We start from the raw sequence: 22542 nt of genomic DNA on the forward strand, positions 1-22542 counted from the left end.
CTTCACCTCAAACAAAAAGTTTAAAAATTAAAAAATGAATAGAAATCAACTGCAAGATCATTGGAGAGGAAGAAAAAAGGAACAGAACTTCATGGTTTTCAGTGAGTTTGAATGGTCTTGGCTTCATCCATGTCTTCACTATGCAGACACCATCCTTTCAGCACTGTGCTCAACCTGTGAGACCCTTTGCTTAGCAGCTTGAAGTTTTGTTTTGTTTTTAAAGGTACTATACACACATACATAAATGCACACGTGTTTATATGTGCAAGTGTATATACATATAAGTTGTAATAAAGTAGTTTTAGAAAGCTGGGGCATCGAGGCCTCTGGGGCTGGCTCCTGGCATTCAGAATTCCACAGGACGATACCTACCCATGAGCTTCTCTCCAATTTGAAACACTCCCATCTTTCCTTAAGATTGCCTGATACTGAGGAGACTGAGGCAGGTGCACAAAACAAATGAAAGTCCTGGAAAATGTGTCACCAGTGACACTGTTCACATGTGAAAGGAACAGAAGTGTCCCGTGTTCTTTGAGAGCTCTCTACCCTTTCTGACCGCCCCTCCCTATGCAGAGAACTCGCGGGCCAGAATACTACATCTTTAAACATTTCTGGCTGAGCCCTCTTGCCACATATGTCAGTAACATTCCAAGCTGGCGACCACATGTTCAGGCTCTGGCTCCCTCCCTCTCTCTCTACTGAGGAGTGCTCTGCTGTTTCAAGGGCACGGTGGGGCCACCCGTCTCCCATTTCAGCTCCATCTTCAGTTGATCATACATCTCAGAACAAACCAAATTAAAAAAGAAAATTGGTGCCAAAAGTATGTTCATATTTGAAATACCTATTTCTTTCTCTCTTTTTTTGAGACAGAGTCTTGCTGTGTCACCCAGGCTGGAGCGTAGTGGAATCATCTCAGCTCACTGCAACCTTTGCCTCCTGGGTTCCAGCAATTCTCCTGCCTCAGCCTCCTGGGTAGCTGGGACTACAGGCGCCTGCCACCACACCTGGCTAATTTTTGTATCATTAGTAGAGATGGGGTTTCCCCATGTTGGCCAGGCTGGTCTTGAGCTCCTGACCTCATGATCCACCTGCTTTGGCCTCCCAAAGTGCTGGGATTACAGGTGTGAGCCACCGCGCCTGCCCTGAAATACTTCTCTTGGGATTGAAATATTTCTCTTGAGATTATTTTTAAAATTCCACTTGATGAATCTTTTAAAGTGAGCTAGACAAAGTGTGTGTGTACATGCACACACAGACACACACACACCACCACACACCCATAAAAATCAGAGGCTTAGGGGGAAGGCTGTTTGCTGCCAAAAGATCTAACAGAAGAAAGCGTATGTGCTGATCAAGTTTTAATAACGTGGTTAACAAGAAATGTACACCATTTAGCAAGCACACAAGGACTGTGGGTAGGAACTACTGATCCCTGGAGTGTCTGGCTCCCAAGCCCATTTTCTGCCTACCTTTGGCATAGCTTCATAGTTACTACATTCAGAGAATCCAAGAGGACTGCATGGACAGATGAACCTTTATTTAAAAAAATAGCACTTCAAATAAATTAAAAGGGACAACCGTCAAGTGTTCAAATTGTGAAGAAATAGTTGAAAACCTAAAGAGACTCCAAGCTGCAGTCTTCTAACCTCATTCTTTGTCCAATGGCAAAAACCCACACATCTCAGTACTCCCACTCAATTTTTTCCCTACTGAGACAAGGGAAGCAATTGCAAACAGGAGACCAGACGGAGGAGAAAGCTGCATCTGATTGGAATGAACGTTGCCACGTACTTGCTAATACGGGTTTCACTTTATGCCCAAATGTATTCTTTCAAAAATAAAAAAGGGGAGAGGGAAGCTGCGTGTTTTTAAAAATTGAAATTATTTAGGGATAAAACACTAACTCTAGTGCCTTTAACGGGCAATAGCAACTTTTTTCCTCCGAAGTCAAACACCATCCCCAGCTGAGCCTTTGTGCTACAAGCTTTTCAGGAGATGTTACCTAAACTTTATTAAAAGAAAAGAACAAGTTTAAATATAGACACTGGACTAGCCCAGTCTGTATTTTCAAGTCCACATTCTTCATCTGAAGCATTGCATCAGGGACCCCCCTGAGTCTGCATGTTTTCAAGTTCACAGTACATGGAACCAGTTTTTCTTTTTAATTTTTCCTCACTCAGAGCAGCCACACACAGTGGCCGTTGACGCCGGAACCCTGGGCGAGGCCTTTTCCTATGAGGCCTGGCCGGAGCTGCCCAGGGTTTCTCCTCAATGAGAATCGATGCTGTCATGCTCTATGGATGGGAAAAAAGCAAGAAAATAAAAGCACCTGGTACAGGTTTCATCAGATCCATTCGGATTCGCTATGTTCCAAACCCGCTGCTGAATGCCATTTGTCCACTTGGTGTGTTGAACAGTTTGTGGCCTTGGAGTCGGTCTCAATTCGAAGAACTGTTATTGGATGCCCCAGAGGTTGATGCAATAGCAGCTCCAGCAGGGCTACTCGTAGAGACCGACTTTCGGATATGAGGCAGCAAGTAGGGGTCACAGGCCAGCTGCTGGACATCAATGCGGTCCTCCTTTCGGTAGGCCAAGCATCGTCGAATAAATGCCTGCAAAGGAGAGTTTCTTGAAGACTGAGGCATATAGTTTTGGTACCCCTGGAGGGAAGCCTGAGGCTCTCTATTGGCTGCCAGGGCCCAGAGCAAGGAACCCCTAAAAAGAAGGGGCTTAAGGCCTTCCCCAGAAATCACCAGGCAGACCCAAAGAAGACAGAGCAGCAGCACCTCTCTGCTGCCACCAACTCCTTCCCAGAGAGAAATGACTGAGCCATTACTGAAGGGAGGAAAAAGGAAGCATGTCCTCTAAATTCTCCTGCCTGCAAAGCACTAAGGCCAACAGAAAAAAAGAAAGAAGAGACCGACTCTGTCTTTGCTGGTTTGGATGGGAACGGTCTAACTTCATGGTCCTGCATCTACAAACTATCACCACATGCAGTGTCAGGAGACACACAACAATTAACACTATGACATGTCAGGTTATAAAATGATTTCCCTATGTAGTCAAGGGAAACCTGAAAAGGACTTGCATCTGCACTAACACTGTAGCCCCAAAAAAGCAGTGAGAGTGGGGTTTAATACGGAACTCTAGTGATTACCAAAATGGAGGCTATGCAGTTTCAGGTTTTGTAAGTCTTCGCATAAAGACCCTTAGATAGATGATCTGTCTTTTCCTGCTTGCTTTCTTCCTATTTTTCAGTAGTTCTATTTAGTTTCAATATAACTATTTTAAATAAATTAATTTTAAAAAATCTAAAACATCATTATTACAGAAAGTCCATATTTTACATTCGGGTGATAAGGATGTGATGTATTGGTACACAAAGGTTCATCAGCTCTCACAAATGTACTGCTCTGGCAGGAGATGCTGACAAGGAGGCTGTGCATAGGTGCAGCAGGCGGTATAAGGGAACTCTATACTTTCAATTTTGCTGTGAGCCTAAAACTGCTCTAAAAAGCAGAGTTTATTTGAAACAAAATCTAAAACATGAATCAGGCTATTGATTTTCTGGTTTTCCCCCAAGTTTGATAAACAAAATAATAATACAATGCCAATCCTGGTTTCTCAAAATCAAAGACTTATAGGTACTGGCTTGGTTAAAGCATTTGAAAGATAAAAACAAATACAGGCCCAGTGCAGTGGCTCACGCCTGTAATCCTGGCACTTTGGGAGGCTGAGGTGGGCAGATCACTTGGGTCAGGAGTTCAAGACCAGCCTGGCCAACATGGTGAAACCCCATGTCTAAAAAAAAAAACAAATTCAAAGAAATGAACCTAATGATCCTTGGTCTTTAAAAATGAGCCTTTCTAGGTAAACGACATGGAATTGGAGTTAAACAGGCTATCTTAGGTTAAATACTGGTCAAACTTTTTTTACAGAACTTTTTTAAGAGATAAAGTCTCGTTCTGTCACCCAGGCTGGAGTGTACTGACATGATCATTGCTTATTGCAGCCTCAAACTCCTGGGATCAAGTGATCCTCTACCTTAGCTTCCCAAGTAGCTAGGATGACAAGGCGTACCCCACTACATCCAGCTACTTTTAAAATTTTTTGTAGCAATATCTCCCCCAAGCTGGTCTCAAACCTGTGGCCTTAAGCAATTCTGCCACCTCATCTTCCCATAATGCTAGGATTACAGGTGTGAGCCATGGCACTCAGCAAAGTAAGCTTCATTTACCTTGAATTTTCTCTGAGGCTGCCAGTGTCAGCTCTTAAAACAGCAATCAGCTCACAGTTGCCCTGATTAAAACCTGCAACTGCTTTCCCTCACACTGACCCTCACCCTTCTGCCTCTCTTAACACCTTCCCCTTTGCTCTGTGGACCTGCTAAGCTCGTTCTCACATCTGAGCTTCTCTCTGCTAAAATGCTTTCCCTGGCAAATCTACACATGGCTCCCACCTTCATACCATTCAAGATATTGCTCAAAATGTCACTTCATCTTTGAGGCCTTCCCTAATCATGCCATCAAGAGAGGTTCGCCCTACTCTGATTTATTTCTTCATAACATTTGTCGCCATCTGAAATGTATCCACTTTTTGTTTTATTGTTTTTCTCATAAGTGGGATATAAATTTCTTAAGGGCAGGGAACTGGTCTGCGTGGTTCATGCTACATGTTCGGTTCCATCTCCACTACCTGAAATAGTGTCAAGCGTTTCACAGGCATTCAATAAATATTTGTTGTGGGAGGAGAGGAAGATAAGAGGGTAGGAGCTGGAGAAATACAGGAACACTGGAGACAATTCATGGAAACATTTGGAGATACTTTTGTATTCTTCATAGCAAGTCCATCTGTCTCTAAAGTTTTGGAACATTTTTTCACCTATTTATTGAATAAACATGAAAATGTGACAAAAGTCACATAGAGAAATAGTCTTGAAAGGAGAATTAAACATCTGTCAGACAACTTCTTTAAGTCCCCTAGTGTTGACTCTGGGTGGCAGCTGTGGCATGGGTGTGAGAGCAGCTAGCTAGAGAATCTGCCAAGATTCTCTACCAAGTCCTCTTAAAAGTCACAACCACCCCCACCCCTGCTTTTTTTGAGACAGGGTCTCACTGTGTTGCCAAGGCTGGAGTGCAGTGGTATGATCATGGCACATTACAGGTGCATACCACTGCACCTAGCTACAAACACCTTTTAAGGAAGATGTTTTTGTCTTTGTTTTTATGGATAAGGAAAAGCAGCTTAAAAGGTTTAAGTAAACTTGCCTAAAGTTACATATCTACTACTGAGTGCAGAGCTGACACCAAAATTAGGTTAACCAAGCTTCAAAGCTGAGACTCTCTCCCGCTCTCCCAGGACAGTCAGGAAATAGCATTTGCCTTAGGGACGTGTCATGGGATTTCTTTGCAGATTTGATTTCTTGGTTATGCAGTACTTAAACTGTCGAACAATTGGGACAGGGAGCAATAGGTCAGGAATTATAAACAACTGCTAAAGATGTTAATTCTTACCCTGTGGCATGGGAGCTAAACCACTTGGAAAAGAGGCTCTTTCCTAACCTACGTCACACAGGTACACTGTGAGGGAGGAGCAGATCAAACAGTGAAAAAAATGAATTAGACTTGTAATTGGCTGGGCACAGTGGCTCCTAGCACTTTGGAGGACATCCTAGCACTTTGGAGGCCAAGGCGGGTGGATGGCTTGAGCCCAGGAGTTCAAGATCAGCCTGGGCAACATGGCGAAACCCCTTCTCTACAAAAAATTAGCAAGGCGTGGTAGTGCACACCTGTAGTCCCACTTCTCAGGAGGCTCAGGTGGAAGGATCCACTGAGCCTGGGGAGGTTGAGGCTGTGGTGAGCCGTGATAGTGCCACTGTACTCCAGACTGGGTGACAGAGTGAGACGCTGTCTCAAAACAACAACAACAACAACAACAACAACAAAAGTCTTATAACTATTCACTTTGACTTTAAAAATGTTGAATGACTACAGCATCCAATGGGGCTGGCTACCACCCATCTACGTAAAACTGGTTAATAAGTAGAGATAAATAAAATAGCAAGGACAAAGTAGGGTGGCTACTAGAATCTTGGTTTACACATGTAGCAAACTTCCTTTTCACCACCTCCCATTCCATGCTTCCTTTGCCCCACTGAGGTTTTTATGCCTTCACCAACTGCAACAGAATTTACTGCTTACCATTTGCTTGACATTTAACCCTATAATGTTGATATGGTTTGGCTATGTTCCCAACCAAATCTCATCTTGAATTGTTGCAACCACCCCCATGATTCAGTTACCTCCTACCAGGACCCTCCCATGACACAGGAAGGTCCTAGTAGGAAGTAACTAAATCATGGGGGTGGTTACCTCCATGCTGTTCTCATGATAGTGAGTGAGTTCTCACAAGATATGCTGGTTTTATAAGAGGCTTTGCCCTCTTTGCTGAGCACTTCTTCCTGCCACCGTGTGAAGAAGGATGTATTTGCTTTCCCTTCCACCATGATTGTAAGTTTCTTAAGGTCTCCCCAGCCATGCTGAACCGAGAGTCAATTAAACCTCTTTCTTTTATAAATTACCCAGTCTTGAGTATGTCTTTATTAGCAGCATGAGAACACACTAACACAAATGCCTTAGTACTCATATAATTTCTCCTACGTGGGCATTAGCTCCCCAAATTAATCACAATCCCTAAATACAGATGAAGCTGGGTATCTTTCATGACATCCGCACACTTGTTCTCTTTCAACTGGAGTTTGTTCTCCCTCCCTTTCTGACTCTAGGGAGCCTTTCCGGATTAAAACCCACCTATCAACGTTCCCTCTGCTGGAACTGAGGATGGAGTGGTCGGGGTGTAAGCAATATTCTTCTGTTAAGTGTTCTTAGGAATATTAATTCATGCCTATCCTAATGTTTATAATAACTCCTGAATTTCACACTGAATAATCCATCCACTATTACCCATATAAATAATACAGAAAGCAAAGCAGTCGTTTCTGTTGGTCAATGGGTCAGAACTTACCTTTGCTTCAGGTGTTACTACTGGCTTTGGTGGGAACTGCACTTCAGTAGCTTTAAGAATAGTATTCTCTTGTAGGATGTCTTGCTGAGACTGGTTATGGCCAAAAGGCTGTCATATAAAAACAAACAAAAAAGGTGGGCCTCTGATGAAAATTAAAGAGAAAACAATTCAATACCACAGGCAAGGAAAAGGAGAACACATCTAATTTGAATTGCTGCAAGGAATTCTGGAGACAATCCCCTCTAGTGCTCTCACTTTATGGACAAGGCGGGTGAGAGCTCAGAGCGTTAAGTACTTGCTCACAGTTCAGCATCCAGGTCAAGGCAGAGCAGGGACCAGAAGCAGCATCTCCTATATCCTAACGCTCTACTAAGTTTTGCTCATAGCAAAGAAAAGGAAGATCCAGAGCAGGACCCCGCAACCTCACCTGCTCTGAGGGACACATGCCAGCCGGCCTAAGCAATATACAACTGTGCCTCAGGCCAACTCAAGAGACAGAGAAAAAGAGAAGGAAAGGAAGTGAAAACACAGAAGGGTAAGGAAAGAGTAGGAACAAGAAAGAGTTGGGATTACGTAACGGCTTCATCTATGCTAAGCTGCCATTTTCTAATAAACTCTTAAAAATAAGTTCAACTTGAGTCTCTCTGTACTGGTTCTACTGAGATCTCTCTCAAATAGTTATGTCTAGATAATTTCTTCTTGGGAAGACTGTACACTTTAATAAATAAACAATTTTATGTCAATCTCTATACATACTATCAGAATAAATACATGTTCCGGATCTAATTGAGAACAGTAAAAGTGCATGTTTTTAACAGCCCAGCAGAACTCACTAGGTGACCTAGGGCTGAGGATTTCTGTTTACGCTTAAAGCTTGTATTATTAAGTCTGTATTTTTTTAAACCACTACTTTCAGAATTCTACATTGTATAACCCGATAATTAACTCCAAGAGACTAATCCATATCAAGCACTGTGTATGTGTGCCACCCACGAAAGAAATCAAGCTTCTCTGTCAACCTTCTAACTTACCTTCCTTCCATAAAGACACTGATAGAAGATCACACCCACCGACCACACATCAACTTTATTTGAGATCTTTGGTGGTTCTTTCCCAACCACAAAACACTCTGGTGGTAAATACCTGGGACAGAGAAGAAATAAAAATTCTTAGAATAACAATTATATAAATCTAAGACATACAAAAAGACAAAATATCTTGTTGAAAATAGAAATATCTAATTTTTTATTTTTGTTTTTTGAGACAGTGTCTCTCTGTCACCCAGGCTGAGTACAGTGGCGTGATCATGGTTCACTACAGCCTCAACCTCCCAAGCTCAGGTGGTTCCCCCACCTCAGCCTCCCAGTAGCTGGGATTAAAGGGAGGCACCACCATGCCTGGCCAATTAAAAAAAAAATTTTTTTTGTAGAGGTAGGGTCTCACTGTGTTGCCCAGGCTGGTCTCAAACTCCTGGACTCAAGTAATCCTCCCACCTCAACCTCCTAAAGTGCTGGGATTATAGATGTGACCCACTACACCTGGCCAAAATATGTGAATTTTAACAGTCAACTTAGACTTATATGGAGAGTCAGTGAAAAGACACTCTAGGCAGGGTTTGGTGGCTCATACTCATAATCCCAGCACTTTGGGAGGACAGGGCCAGCAGATTGCTTGACCTCAAGAGTTCAAGACAAGCCTGGAGAATATGGCAAAATCCCATCTCTACTAAACATACAAAAATTAGCTGGGCGTGGGAGCATGCCCCTGTAGTTCCAGCTACTTGGGAAGCTGAGAGGATCACCTGAGCCTGGGGGAGGCTGACTGCAGCGAGTCAAGATCATGCCACTGCACTCCAGCAACTGAGTAAGAACCCATCTGAAAATAAGAAAAGACACTCTAGCGTTAGGGAGGTAGTAATGTCCCTTAAGGCATCAAAATACACTTCTCAATTTCCTGAGAGTGGTAACTATTCTCATTTTTTTTTTTTTTTTTTTTTTTTTTTTTTTTTTTTTTTGAGACAGAGTTTCACTCTTGTTACCCAGGCTGGAGTGCAATGGCGCGATCTCGGCTCACCGCAACCTCCGTCTCCTGGGTTCAGGCAATTCTCCTGCCTCAGCCTCCTGAGGAGCTGGGATTACAGGCACGCGCCACCATGCCCAGCTAATTTTTTGTATTTTTAGTAGAGACGGGGTTTCACCATGTTGACCAGGATGGTCTCGATCTCTTGACCTCATGATCCACCCGCCTCGGCCTCCCAAAGTGCTGGGATTACAGGCTTGAGCCACCGCGCCCGGCCCCAATGTAACTATTCTCACTAGTCCCACTTCACTCACTCTCAGCCTCTTTCCCCAGAGTTGTACCTAATATAGTGTCATTCGACAAGTTTTAAAAAAGGGGTTGGGGGAGACACAAAAGAAGTGCATTCCCTTTTAGGATAGCTTCATCAACAAACATTAAATATAACTAGAAATGGTATGGGTTTCATGCTGCCAAAAGAAGGAGATGTGTCTAAAATAAGTAAATATTTTAAAAGTTCAAATGAATTCAGGATGCAGTATAGATCTCTGATGGGAGAGGTTATCCTACCTTTTTATGGTAGCCTCTTATGATCCCAATATATGATCAAGGGTGACAATAAAGTCCAAATTTTCTGAAGTTACCGCTTTTCAAGATGGGGTCTCACTATGTTGTCCAGGTTGTTCTGGAATTCCTGGTCTGAAGGGAATCCTCCCACCTTGGCTTCTGAAGTGGGTGGAATTTACAGATGCACCACCCACCACACCTGGCTCAGAAGGTATTTTATATTTCCTACTTTAAGTATGATCAGGGGCTTACTGGAAGACTAACGAACAGTGTAGCAAAGGCCAAACTAGTTGTTAGAACAACTCATTCCTCATCTAAATTCCTTCCCTCTCCACCACTGGTCTCTAAAAATGCTATTTAATATGTGATAGCCAACCACACCAAATTGCATGGTATAGAAGGTAAGTACCTCTTGTATTTTGGAAACCAAATAAATACAGCTGTAGGCTTAGCCACATCATGGCTGGAAGGTAGAATTCTGAAGATTGCAGATTGATTTCTGCAGATTTCATGCTAGCAAAATCAACTCTGTGGAAAATTCTTTATTTTAGAACCTATGCTCATCCTGAAATACAACTTACAGCTTGAAGGGGACCACACGAGTTCAGAGGCAGAAAATATTCCTTCTCTGATCCATCTCTATCAAACAGTTTCAGATTGATAGCCTTTCATTTCTTTTAAAAAGAATTATAGTTTTGTATTCTTGTTTCTTATTTATTATTAAGAGACCTTTTCTTGAGACAGAGACTCACTCTGTCACCCAAGCTGCAGTGCAGTGGTGCGATCTCCGCTTGCTGCAATGTCCACCTCCCACGTTCAAGCGATTCTCCTGCCTCAGCCTCCTGAGCAGCTGGAACTACAGGCACCTGCCACCACATCTGGCTAATTTTTGTACTTTTTGGTAAAGATGGGGTTTCACCATGTTGGCCAGGCTGGTCTCAAACTCCTGGATTCAAGTGATATGCCCGCCTCAGCCTCTCAAAGTGCTGGAATTAATTAAGCCACTGCACCCAGCCTAAGAGACATTTTTGGATGATTAAGACCTTTAACTAGATTATTATTTTACAATAAAAACTTTTAGTTAAAGCGCACATTGAGAAATGAAATACAGGACTCACTAAGAGGAGAAAAGGCAAAGAAATAAAGGAAAAAGAATTTTAAAAAAGAATAGCTCTTCCAAGAGCTAGTAAAACCTCCCTGAACCCTCGTTTTCATAGTTATTGATTTTTAATATACATAACTTAAATATGATCTCAAATAAGTAACAAATATAACCTTAACTCTAAAATGACCATTTAAATGTCTTTATAACTTTTTTATGGCAGTGGCAGGGAAGAATAGGAACTGTTGAACACATCCAAATGCAGAAAAATAAGTTAGCAAGATATTTAGAATATAAGAAGCCCTGCCACTTGATAATACATGTCTGGCAAATCCCTCTCTAGGTCTTAGTTTCTCCATCTGTAAGTGAATGAAATTAATTCTTCATCAAATAATACTGAAAGTAACAAGCATTCTAACTTCCTATCAAGGATTTTGGGAGGAGAGTAAAAGGCGGCTCTGGGATACTAAACTGTGTTAAAAAATATATAGTTGCATATTCCATCACAATCAAAATTCCCATACAAAAAAAACAAATTATTCTCAAGGCATAGTCTATGGGTCACTTTTTTAAAAGAAGTATTCCACATAGAAGAGTTCTGTAACCACCAAATACTGAAAATAATTACTTATAATTTGTTATACCCTCTGGGATTTTTATCTGACATACTGAGGATGGTGATTATGACAATGCTTCTACCAATTTGAAGACTCTTCAAACCTTCATAGAAATCTATAACACTTAATTTTCTCAGAAGCCCCATCTTACTTGAAGTTATTAAAAATCTCAACTATGATCTAAAGTAGAAAGAACAGTAAAATGACCCCCTAAGATAAGCACCATCCAGTTTCAAGAATTATCAACGTGTGGCCAATCTCCACCACTTCTTCCAACAGATTACTTTGAAGCAAATCCCTTGCATCACATAATTTTAATTTAAATTCTAATCACTGAATTTTTGTAGGTAAAAAACTACAGCAGTAACTAATTTAAATGCGAAAAAGCCTTAAAAAACAAACAAACAAACAATCAAACACAAAGCTCAAATCCAAATTCCAGTGAATGTATATAGCAGAGGTATAGACCTGTTTCCAGAATTTTCAGCAGCAGTTATTTTTATATCACTTAGTGACAGGAACACTAGCCCACAATAACCACCATAGTGAATAAACACTGTAAATGTAGCTTCTATTTTAAATCTATAATTTCAAAGTTTTAATTTAGGGACTGACTTTTACTACAGGTGCCATCTTTACAAGAAGTAAGGAGCAACAGAAAGCAGGGCATTGTGTCCATGGTGCTACTGGCAGGCTTCGCGATGAACAGAGCTGATGCTGTGTGTTGTCAACGCCATGCCCTCTTTCCTGTCTGCTTCCTCATCTACCTCTCATTCTCAGACAGTCAGTATTCTCTGCTAAGGCCCAGGACCCTCCAGTCCCAAAGATAAGTGATTTAACCACCTTCCCTGGGGTACAAATAATATGTGTTGCCCCTACTTTAGTGCTATAGAGCCTTCTCTTGCAACTCTTGAAGCAAATCCTTCATCCCATTAAGCCATGAAGAGAGACTTGTATTTGGACTTAAAAATAAAACAAACTGGTGGCCTTTCTTTATATACCCCAATATGTGGCTTTCTGTGACCACCTCAAAATGCAAAAGGAAGCTTTGTTAACACACTTTTACAACCATAGAGTTAAAGGCCTGAGTTTCAGGTATCTTTTATGGTTCAAATGGTCAAAGGTAATGTAGGCAGAAATAGAAGCATAAAACTGTCAGGCAGAGCTAGCTTGGGTGGGGTGGCTAGAGGAAGACAGATGACAAGAGACGGGAAGAAATGTGCCTCAAAAACTTTTAGAACATGGCTAACAGACATGGATAAACTTCTGGTAAACCGTGGTCACTTTATCCTGTATAGATTTCATATGTGCTACAGTGACATTTCATCCTGATCTTCATAACTCCCTACGGTCCAACATCTTCAGGCAACTCTTGAAGCAAATCCCTTATCCCCTCAACCCATGAAGAGAGACCTGTATTGGGACAAGAACAGTCTAGAAATAAAGATTTTGGGGCCATTCTTTATATACACCACATGAGCAACCTTGTTCTCTACTGACTTGCAAGTCCAACTCTGTGTAGAAAACACACATCTCAAATACCTGGCCCATATAAGCTTTCCTTCTGCTTAAAGGTTTTCAAGAAAGGGAAGAAAAATAAAGACAAATTAATGTAAATACGAAGAGTCAAACTGCTGAAAAGATAGTAACAATTTAGGGAGAAAGTCTGCTTTGGTTTATGGCATTTTGCCTAGCAGACAGCATACAGCAATTAATTCTTTATCAGCACTTCAGTATAGCAGAGCCACATCTCCATAGTCAACCTGGCAGAGCTCCTGGATACCTACCAATAAGTACCAGCACCTTGTGATGTTAGCTCCATGCCATCCACTGAATTGTAGCTATCATCATCCATGATCTTCGAAAGACCAAAATCTGTAATTTTTATCTCTCCACACGCTGTACCATTTACTAAAAGAATATTACCTAAAAAATAAAAATCTTCATGAATAAGCAGAGACTTACTGATTAAGAGAAAAACCAAAGTAATAACAGATAAGAAGAGGACAACTGAAATCAAACTCTTGCAAAAGCAAACATCCAAATCTTGGGAATCAAGCAATCTGAGCTCTGGATACTCAGGGAGAGTCCTCAGCATCTGCTGAAACTTCTATTTTCCAAGAATCACCTGCTTACTGTGCCAATACCACCACTATGATGATCTCTGGAAATAAAAATAACTGGCCAAAGTAAAATAAACTTGTTCACTTGGTCAAAAACGATGGGAACCTTTCATCTGAACTTTCAGTGATGATCTCTAAACTACCCTGTTTAGAACAGTACTTGGGAGTGTGGGGGAGGAATCAAAGAAGACAGATAAGGGAACCAAAGCTAGCACCACAGCGCCACCTACAGCACCTATGGCAGGAAAGTGCTGAATTCGGTTAACGGAAAATTCATTCACAAAATAGCCATCTTTTAAAAATTTGCTTCATTATAACTAATGTTGTAGTCATCTGAACTATATTAGAACATTAGAGAATAGTCAATAATGAGACTTAATATATATCTACCAGAATAGAAAAGCAAAGTTTACAATTTTGCAACACCAGAAGGTAAAGGGGGACCATCTTCCTAACGCCCAAGCTAAGCTGTTAAGAGTTGTCTATAGAACATAGGCAGATTTCTAAAACATAGCTGAAGATAACGGTAAAAAATAGAGGTAAGGACTCTAGCTTCCCTGTACTCTTTGCTGATGACTATCAAAGCTGGATAATAACCATACAAAAAGATGAAAAATTTTGCTTGAAATTTATTGAGATGGGAGGCATGTAAGTAAAATAAGTTGTTAATTTGGGGGCTCTTATCAAAGAGACCTGAAGCAGAGGAACTGCTATGTAGTATGAGTAATAGGAAAGAAACAAAACTGAACTTGCTAGAACAGTTCTTTCTTAATGAGACATCATGAACTGCCCTGGCTCCAAAGATAAAGGTATTGTTTCTCCAGGTTATTTAATCCAGCACACCCTCCTAAACCCAGTGCTGCTTGGCCAGGACTCTTCTTCCCACACCTACCCAAGCAATCAAAAGTCAGATGTTATTAGCCCTTCTTGGCTTCTGTGAAATTCTCTAACTCTATCAAATTAAAAGTCACTTATAATACCAAAGAAAAGCCACTCATACTGTCTCCTAAAAGTTAGACATACCTGGTTTGAGGTCATAGTGTATGATGGGAGGTTTTATTTCATTTAAGTACTTTAAAGCATTCACAATCTGCATGATAATGGACCGGGCCTCTTTCTCCGACATTAATTTGTGCTGTTTCAGGTAGAAGTCCAGATCATTTCCCTCACAGTATTCTAATACTGTACAAAACCTAAAGACAAATAAACCAACATTTAACCATGGAATAAGAGCAAGCAGATTAAGACTACCTAAATCAGTCCCAGGTGAAAACTTCAGTTCATTAGCTTTCACCCCTTTCTTCTTAGTTCCTTAAAATACTCTTCGATTCTATATTCAGTATTAGCTGAGAGGTTTATGGTAATAAAACTGCTTATTCTCTTGAAGAGTTTCCACACCCTCAGTGTTGGAATCTGTTGTGCTCAAGTTCACCCATAGCAAACCTCTTCTTGAGTCTGGACTATAAGAATGCTGATAAGAAGTATAATGTATGTAAGCTAGATATCTTCTTGGAAGGGTCTCCCTTACACACTCATGCCACACATCCATGTCTAAACAACCAGAATGTGATCAAGTACACAATTCTCTCTCACTCTCTCTTTTTTTTTTTGAAAGACCATCTCACTCTGTTGCCTAGGCTGGAGTGCAGTGGTGCAATTTTGGCTAGGTACACAATTCTCACTGCAAACATTTTATATAACCCTGAGTGCTGACAATGAGGAAGAATATAGAGTTTGCCCATTGTCCCAAAAATTGACTGCATACCATGCCTCCTGACAGTTTGACACAATACTGCACTACAATTTCTCTTAAACACAAGGTGTAAATGAGCTTGTATAGTATCTATGCTTCTAACAAATGTATGTGGGTTCTTTTTCCTTCACTTACGTCAATTATGTCATACAGACCCAAACATAAAACCATATGCCTTCATGGCATCACAGGTCATGTGTCTATCTTCTATCTTACTCTGAAGTAAGCCATCTTGAATTGTTTGAATATCCCTGACGGATGAATACCTTCTGAAGTACTCTAAGTTGTGACAACATGGGTATTATCAGTCAGGATCTAGGCTGAAAATAAAAACCACTTGATTACTTAAAACAGAGAGGCTCCTGGGCATGGTGGCTTACGCCTGTAACCCCAGCACTTTGGGAGGTTGAGGTGGGTGGATCACCTGAGGTCAGGAGTTTGAGACCAGCCTGGTCAACATGGTGAAACCCTGTCTCTACTAAAAATACAAAATTAGCCGGGACTGGTGGTACGTGCTTGTATTCCCAGCTACCTGGGAGGCTGAGGCAGGAGAATCACTGGAACCCAAGAGGTGGAGGTTGCAGTGAGCCGAGATCATGCCACAGCACTCCAGCCTGGGCAATAGAGCGAGACTCCAGGAACTGATCATACAGATGATCGAAGAGCTAAGAAGACAAACTGGTCAGTGAGGCACTCTAGAGATCATCTACAGCAGGAAGCCATCATCACCCTCAGGCAAGCGGGCCAGAAAGGAGGAGACAGTGAAACTAGAACCCAGGGTCACCAGGTTCTGCCTGCAGTACCAGTTTCCCTTGGTGAGAGGAGGAGAGTAGGTGGAGACCCCCTCCCATTTCTGCCTTTCCACTGGCTGAAAACAGCAGAACACCAACGGACACATGGGCCTGGTAAACACAGCCTACAAGGGCTAATCCCCCAAAGATACTGGCAGGGAAAGGGCGAGGAACAGAACTGAGAGCAAACAGGCTCAGGACTAGCAACATGGGCCCCTGTGCAATTTGAGGCTTTCACAAAGCACTGCAATTGAATGTGAACACACATGGTCCTATGAACTCCCCAAACTGAACAATACTGTAGGCATCTTATGAAACATAGCCGGGCATGCTAGCACCCCATTTGAAAACAAATGTCTGCTGTAATCCCAGCACTTTGGAAGGCAGAGATGGGTGGATCACCTGAGGCCAGGAGTTTGAGACCAGCCTGGCCAAAATAGTGAAACTCTGTCTCTACTGAAAATATAAAAAATTGGCCATGTGGTGGCACATGCCTGTAATCCCAGCTACTTGGAAGGGTAAGGCACGCGAAGTGCTTGCACCCAAGAGGCAGAGGTTGCAGTGAGCCAGATCATGCCACTGCACTACATCTTGGGCAACAGAGCAAGACTCCATCTCAAATTAAATATAAAAAAGAAAAGAAATGTCTGAAATTTATCAGATTTCTCTGATCTGAGATTCTGAAATCTGAAATATAGACTCATGCTCAATGGAATGATTCTTTGACCCAATGCAAGTTGAAAATAAAGCCTCACTTTTAATATCCAAACAATTCTCAGAAGATGTTCTAAAAATGATGGTCTGACATTTTTGGTGACATTGCATCATACAAACAATAGGAACAACAAAGTAATCAACTCAAGAATAGTATGGAACTAACTCAATTTTTCACATTAGTTAAAAGTGTGTACACACTGAAGCAGCAGATAATTTGAGGCTGATATTAATCTTTTAAAGAGTTTTTGAACTTATAGTTCAGAGAGGGGAGTCTACCTAGTATTCAAGAAATTCACTCAAAGCAAAACAGTGATGTCATGACCTGCCCCTGGTTTCCCAATCCTGCCCTCTAATTAGATAATTTTTTTAAAAAATTCCACTCATGTGAAACACACATGGCCAAGTCCAGTGTCAGGGCTACCCAAATGAGAAGAAAAAATCTCTGAGAGAATGGCCCAGGTCATATTTCCAAAGGAAATTATAGTCCTCTTTGGGGTTATTTCTAAATGTGAGCCAGCTGTCCGCATAGCCTTCTCTGAGACTGTTGGCTAGAACAGACCAAAACTTCTAGAATTATACTGGGAGGCTGAGGGAGACTGGAGTCTAGAACTAAGGTTATGTTCTGATTCAGTTCAAACTTCAACAGAGAAACATTTTCAAATGCTAAGATATATCCAACTAAACTGCTGGATAAACCCAGAGGTGCTGGAGCTAACCTATACCAAGTAACAAAATATAGCAAGGCCCATGATTATCAATGATCTCAAACAAGTCATATAACTTCTCTGGTCCTCAAAATACACCTATAAGAAGAAAAGGCTGGACTGGGAGATCCCTCCCTATTCTAACATCCTATAAGCCTATATTTTGACTATTCTAACATCCTATAAGCCTGTATTGTGACATGTAGCATTGAGTTCTGTCTTCATTAGTGCCACATTTCTTGTCTCGTTCTAGGATAAATCACATGGCCAATACTTTTTTAAAAGGTCTGGCAATGTTCATGAGAGTCTTGGGGTGAGCAGAAACTCTCCTGAACAGTCTACACTCGCTAGTGCACATCAGTGGCATGCTAGCATCAGCTCATGCCAGTTTTCAAGAGCTGACTTAAATTTTCAGGAATTTTGTGAGCTGGTTATTAAACCAGCTGGTTATTAAACCACTGGTAGGACAAATGGATAAGCAAAATGTGGTATATGTATACAACAGAATATTATGTGGCCATAAAAAGGAATGAAGTAGTGACACATGCCACAAGAATGAAACTTGACCAACATCATGCTAAGTGAAAGAAGCCAGTAATAAAAGTCCACATACTGTATGATTCCATGCATACAAGAGTCCAGAATAGGAAATCCATAGAGATAAAATAGTAGTGACTGATTAAGGCTAGGGCAGAGGGACAGAATGGTAGAATAGATGGACAGTAGTGAAAGGGATGGGGTTTGAGGTGGGGAAAAAATTCTAAAATTGGCACTAGTGGTTGCATATATCTATGAATATGCTAAAAACCACTAAACTGTATATTTTACCTGCGTCAATCATATAATATGTGAATTATAATTAAGATGTTTAAAAATAAATAAACAGGTGGTACATCGAAATTGGACATGGGAAGAGTATCTACACCACGGAAATTGGCAAACACTATGAATTAGCCCTGTCTCTCTTCACACCAAACTGATTGTTAAACATTTATTGGCACCCAAGTACACATGTCCTTTGGTGCAGAGGTTCCTTGCTGACTCAAATCTGAATTTACATTTGATCATCTGTCCATAAATTAATACATTTGGTTTCCTCAGAGGGTATTTCCTGGATCCAGAGTTCAGTTCTATTCCATGAACAATCAACACTGCAAGAAAATAATATAACTCTTAAGGTAAAACGGCACAACACTTACGAGTCAGTATCCAGTGAAAAGTAATCATACAGCTTAACTATTCTGGGATGATCCAGTTCTTTATGAATCCGGTATTCCCTACATGCATGCCTGTAAACAAAAGAGCAAATTAACAAGAAGGTATATTGGCCTGCCTTTTATAACTCTTCAAAGATGCTCCGAAATATTCAATCATTTCTCTATTTTTTCAACATGTTCATTCCATTCAGGTCCATCTGGTCCCTCATCTGATTTTTCTCTTTGGTCATCCTATTTTCTCTATTGGAATCTACCACACCATTGAGAAACTAATAGGTGCTCAAAAATTTGTTAAGTGAATGGATGTCAACCCTTTTCATCCCTTTCAAGTTCACTGTATGATAATCACACCTCTTTTTCATTTATACTCAAGTATCACAGATTTTAAAATTACCAGGACAGTTATTTTCCCCCTCTCTCTAAAGCTGATACATCTTATCTGTAAAGGTATATATGCTGGGATAACATCAAAGGGGTCAATGCTAGCATGTAAACCCCTTAGGTTAAAGGATTATCTGTTACATAAATCAATTAACAGTCCTTTATATTTTTTGTGTTTAAATCCTCCTCCTTACAAAAATAATTTAAGTGCTGTTAGCTTTATTCTAAGAAAATATGAAATGTGAAATGATGGAACCCCAGTTTTCTTAAAATGGTGAATCTGATACAGTCATCCACTGTGTAACAACCCTTTGGTCAATGACGCTAAGCCACACATATGACAGGGGTCCAATAAGAGTATAACTGAGCTTCCCATGAATTAAAGAAGCAAAAAAAAAAAAAAAAGAGTACAACAGAGCTGAAAATTCCTATCACCTGGTGACACAGCAGTCATGATGTCACTGCACGATGCATTACTCTTGCTTGTGGCGCTGCCAGTCATATTAAAGTCTAGCACATTCAATTATCTACAGTATATAACACCTGATAATGATAATAAACAAATACATTATCAGTTTATATATTTACTATACAGCAAGCCCTTAAATAGCATCATCTTGTTATAACACTGACGGGGTTAAAAAAAACTCATCAGCTAGGCACGGTGGCTCATGCCTATAATCCCAGCACTTTGGGAGGCCAAGGCAGGCAGATCACTTGAGGTCAGACATTCAAGACCTGCCTGACTAACATGGTGAAACCCCATCTCTACTAAAAATACAAAAATGTGCCAGGCGTGGTAGCGGCTGCCTGTAATTCCCGCTGCTCAAGAGGCTGAGGCAGGAGAATCACTTGAACCTGTGAAGTGGAGGTTGCAGTGAGGTGAGATTGCACCACTATACTTCCAGCCTGGGTGACAAAGTTAGACTTCGTCTCAAAAAAAAAAAAAAAATATCAATTCCTGGCCAGCACCACTGTCCGTGTGGAGTCTGTTTTTCTTCCCATATCTGCATGGGTTTTCTCAGATTATTCTGCTTTCCTCCCACATCCCAAAGCCAAACGTGTTAGGTTCACTGGCATGTCCACATGGTTCAAGTCTGAGTGTATGTGTGGGTGCTCCCACTCTGTGATGGGATGGCATCTTGTCCAGGGGTGGCCCCCACCTTATCCCTAAGCTGCTGAGATAGGCTCTGGCCACCCTCAACCCTGAGTAGGGAATGAGTGGGCAAACTGTTACCTTGTTTCTATTGATCTTTCTTAAATATATCTAAAGCTCATATGCATTTCAATGTTTTAGTCTTTAGTTAGAAGCTGGGTAATGTTTTTGTGACCAGGAATATGCCCAAGAAACTTAACTCTTGTTTATGTCAATCAGCCTACAGTAAAATTGGTTTTGTTACGCCTTGTTTCCGTTAAAGTTGCAGTTTCCAAGAACCTATCACTGCTATCAAGTGAGGGCTTACTGTACTGCATTTTGTTTGTTTTTGAGATAGAGTCTCACTCTGTTGCCAAGGCTCTCCGGAGGACACTGGCGTGATCTTGACTCACTGCGGCCTTTAACTCCTGGGTTCAAGCAATTCTCCTGTCTCAGCCTCCCAAGTAGCTGGGATTACAGGCACATGCCAGCATGGCCGGCTAAATTTTGTATTTTTAGTATAGAGGGGGTTTCGCCATGTTGGCCAGGTTGATCTTGAACTTCAGACTTCCAGTGCTTCGCCTGCTTTGGCCTCCCAAAGTGCTACAATTACAAACATAAGCCGCTGGGCCTGGCCTGTACTACTTTTTAGTTGTTTAAATTTTAGAGATTGGGCACACTCGTTCACAGCCATAATCCCAGCACTTTGGGAGGCTGAGGCAGGTGGATCACTTGAGGCCAGGAGTTTGAGGCAAGCCTGGCCAATATAACAAAATTCCATCTCTACTAAAAATACAAAAAGCAGCCGGGTGTGGTGGTGAGCACCTGTAATCCCAGCTACTGAGGCAGGAGAGTTGCTTGAACTCAGAAGGCAGAAGTTGCAGTGAGCTGAGATCACACTACTACACTCTACCCCAGGTGACGGAGCGAGACTCCATTTCAAAAAAAAAAGAAGAAAAAAAAAAAAAAGAAACTAGAGAGTGTACTCCCTTCTACTTATTTAAAAAAAAAAAAATTTTGGCTGGGCACCGTGGCTCATGCTTGTAATCCCAGCACTTTGGGAGGCTGAGGCACACAGATCACCAGGTCAAGACCATCCTGGCCAACATGGTGAAATCTTGTCTCTACTAAAAATACATGGGTATGGTGGCACACGCCTGTAGTCCCAGATGCTCGGGAGGCTGAGGCAGGAGAATCACTTGCACCCAGGAGGCGGAGGTTACAGTGAACTGAGATGGCGCCGCTGTACTCCAGCCTGGCAAAAAAGCGAGATTCCATCAAAAAAAAAAAAAAAAAAAAAAAAAAAAACCTATAAAACAGCCTTGGGCAGATCCATCAGGGGGTAAAGGAGAAGGCATTGTTATCATAGGGAGTGAGGGGTGACAACTTCATTTGTGTTACTGTCCCTAAAGAGCTTCCAGTGGGACAAGATGTGGAGATGGAAGAAAGTGATATTGATGGGCCGAGCGTGGTGGCTCATGCCTGTAATCCCAACACTTAGGGAGGCCAAGGCCCTGAAATCAGGAGTTCAAGACCCAACCTGGCCAACATGGTGAAACCTCGTCTCTAAAAAAAAACAATAAAAAAAAAAGAAAGTGATATTGATGATCCTGACCTTGTGCAGGTCTATGCTAACGAGTGCATGCATTGGTTCTTAACAAAAACATTTTAAAATCGAAAAAAAATTAATTGAAAAAAGCTTATAGAAAAAGGATATAAGAAAAGAAGATATTTTCATACAACTGCACAATGTGTTTGTTTTAAGCTAAGTGTTATTACAAAGGAGTCAAAAAGCTAAAAAAAAAAAAAAAGGCAATTCTAAAGCAAAAAGGTTATAGTAAGTGAAGGTTAATTTATACTTGAAAAAAATTTTAATAAATGTAGTGTAGCCTGTGTAAGTCTATACTAATATACAATAATATCCTAGACTTTCACATTCACTCACCTGTCAGTTACTGACTCACCCAGAGCAACTTCCAGCTCTGCAAATTCCATTAATGGTACAGGTGTACCATTTTTTATACTGTATTTTTACTGTACCTTTTCTATGCTTAGATAAGCTTAGATACACAATTAGTAATACAATTGCCGATAGCAGGGTCCCCAACACAGTACAGGTTCGTGCCTTGTTAGGAGCTGGGCCACACAGCAGCAGGTGAGCAGTGGGTGAGTGAGCGAAGCTTCATCTGTATTTACAGCTACCCGCCACAGCCTGCATTATGGTCTGAGCTCCACCTTCTGTCAGATCAGCAGTGGCATAGATTCTCAAAGGAGCACAAACCCTACTGTGAACTGTGCATGCCAGGAATCTAGGTTGTGTGTGCCTCATGAGAACCTAATGCCTGATGATCTGTCACTGTCTCCCAACACCACCAGATGGGACTAATTGCAGGAAA

The 22542-nt window shown here is 41.3% G+C and overlaps 1 protein-coding gene across 12 annotated transcripts in view; it reads right to left on the reverse strand.

Moving 5' to 3' along the window:
* Nucleotides 1-1341: 1341 nt before the first annotated feature.
* TLK2 (tousled like kinase 2) overlaps nt 1342-22542 on the reverse strand; it is a 143477-nt gene continuing 122276 nt past the window's right edge. For all 12 annotated transcript variants that reach the window (XM_032265947.1, XM_032265942.1, XM_032265943.1 and 9 more), the window contains 6 exons: nt 18613-18702; nt 14472-14641; nt 13113-13251; nt 8055-8166; nt 7024-7131; nt 1342-2612 (listed from right to left, as the gene is read on the reverse strand). In XM_032265947.1, the coding sequence (XP_032121838.1) occupies nt 2439-2612; nt 7024-7131; nt 8055-8166; nt 13113-13251; nt 14472-14641; nt 18613-18702 (793 nt within the window). In that variant the 3' untranslated portion in view covers nt 1342-2438. The remainder of the gene's footprint in view (nt 2613-7023; nt 7132-8054; nt 8167-13112; nt 13252-14471; nt 14642-18612; nt 18703-22542) is intronic.

Source organism: Sapajus apella, unplaced genomic scaffold, assembly GCF_009761245.1.
Source record: "Sapajus apella isolate SASKATOON/1434 unplaced genomic scaffold, GSC_monkey_1.0 scaffold153, whole genome shotgun sequence".
Lineage (NCBI taxonomy): Eukaryota > Metazoa > Chordata > Mammalia > Primates > Cebidae > Sapajus > Sapajus apella.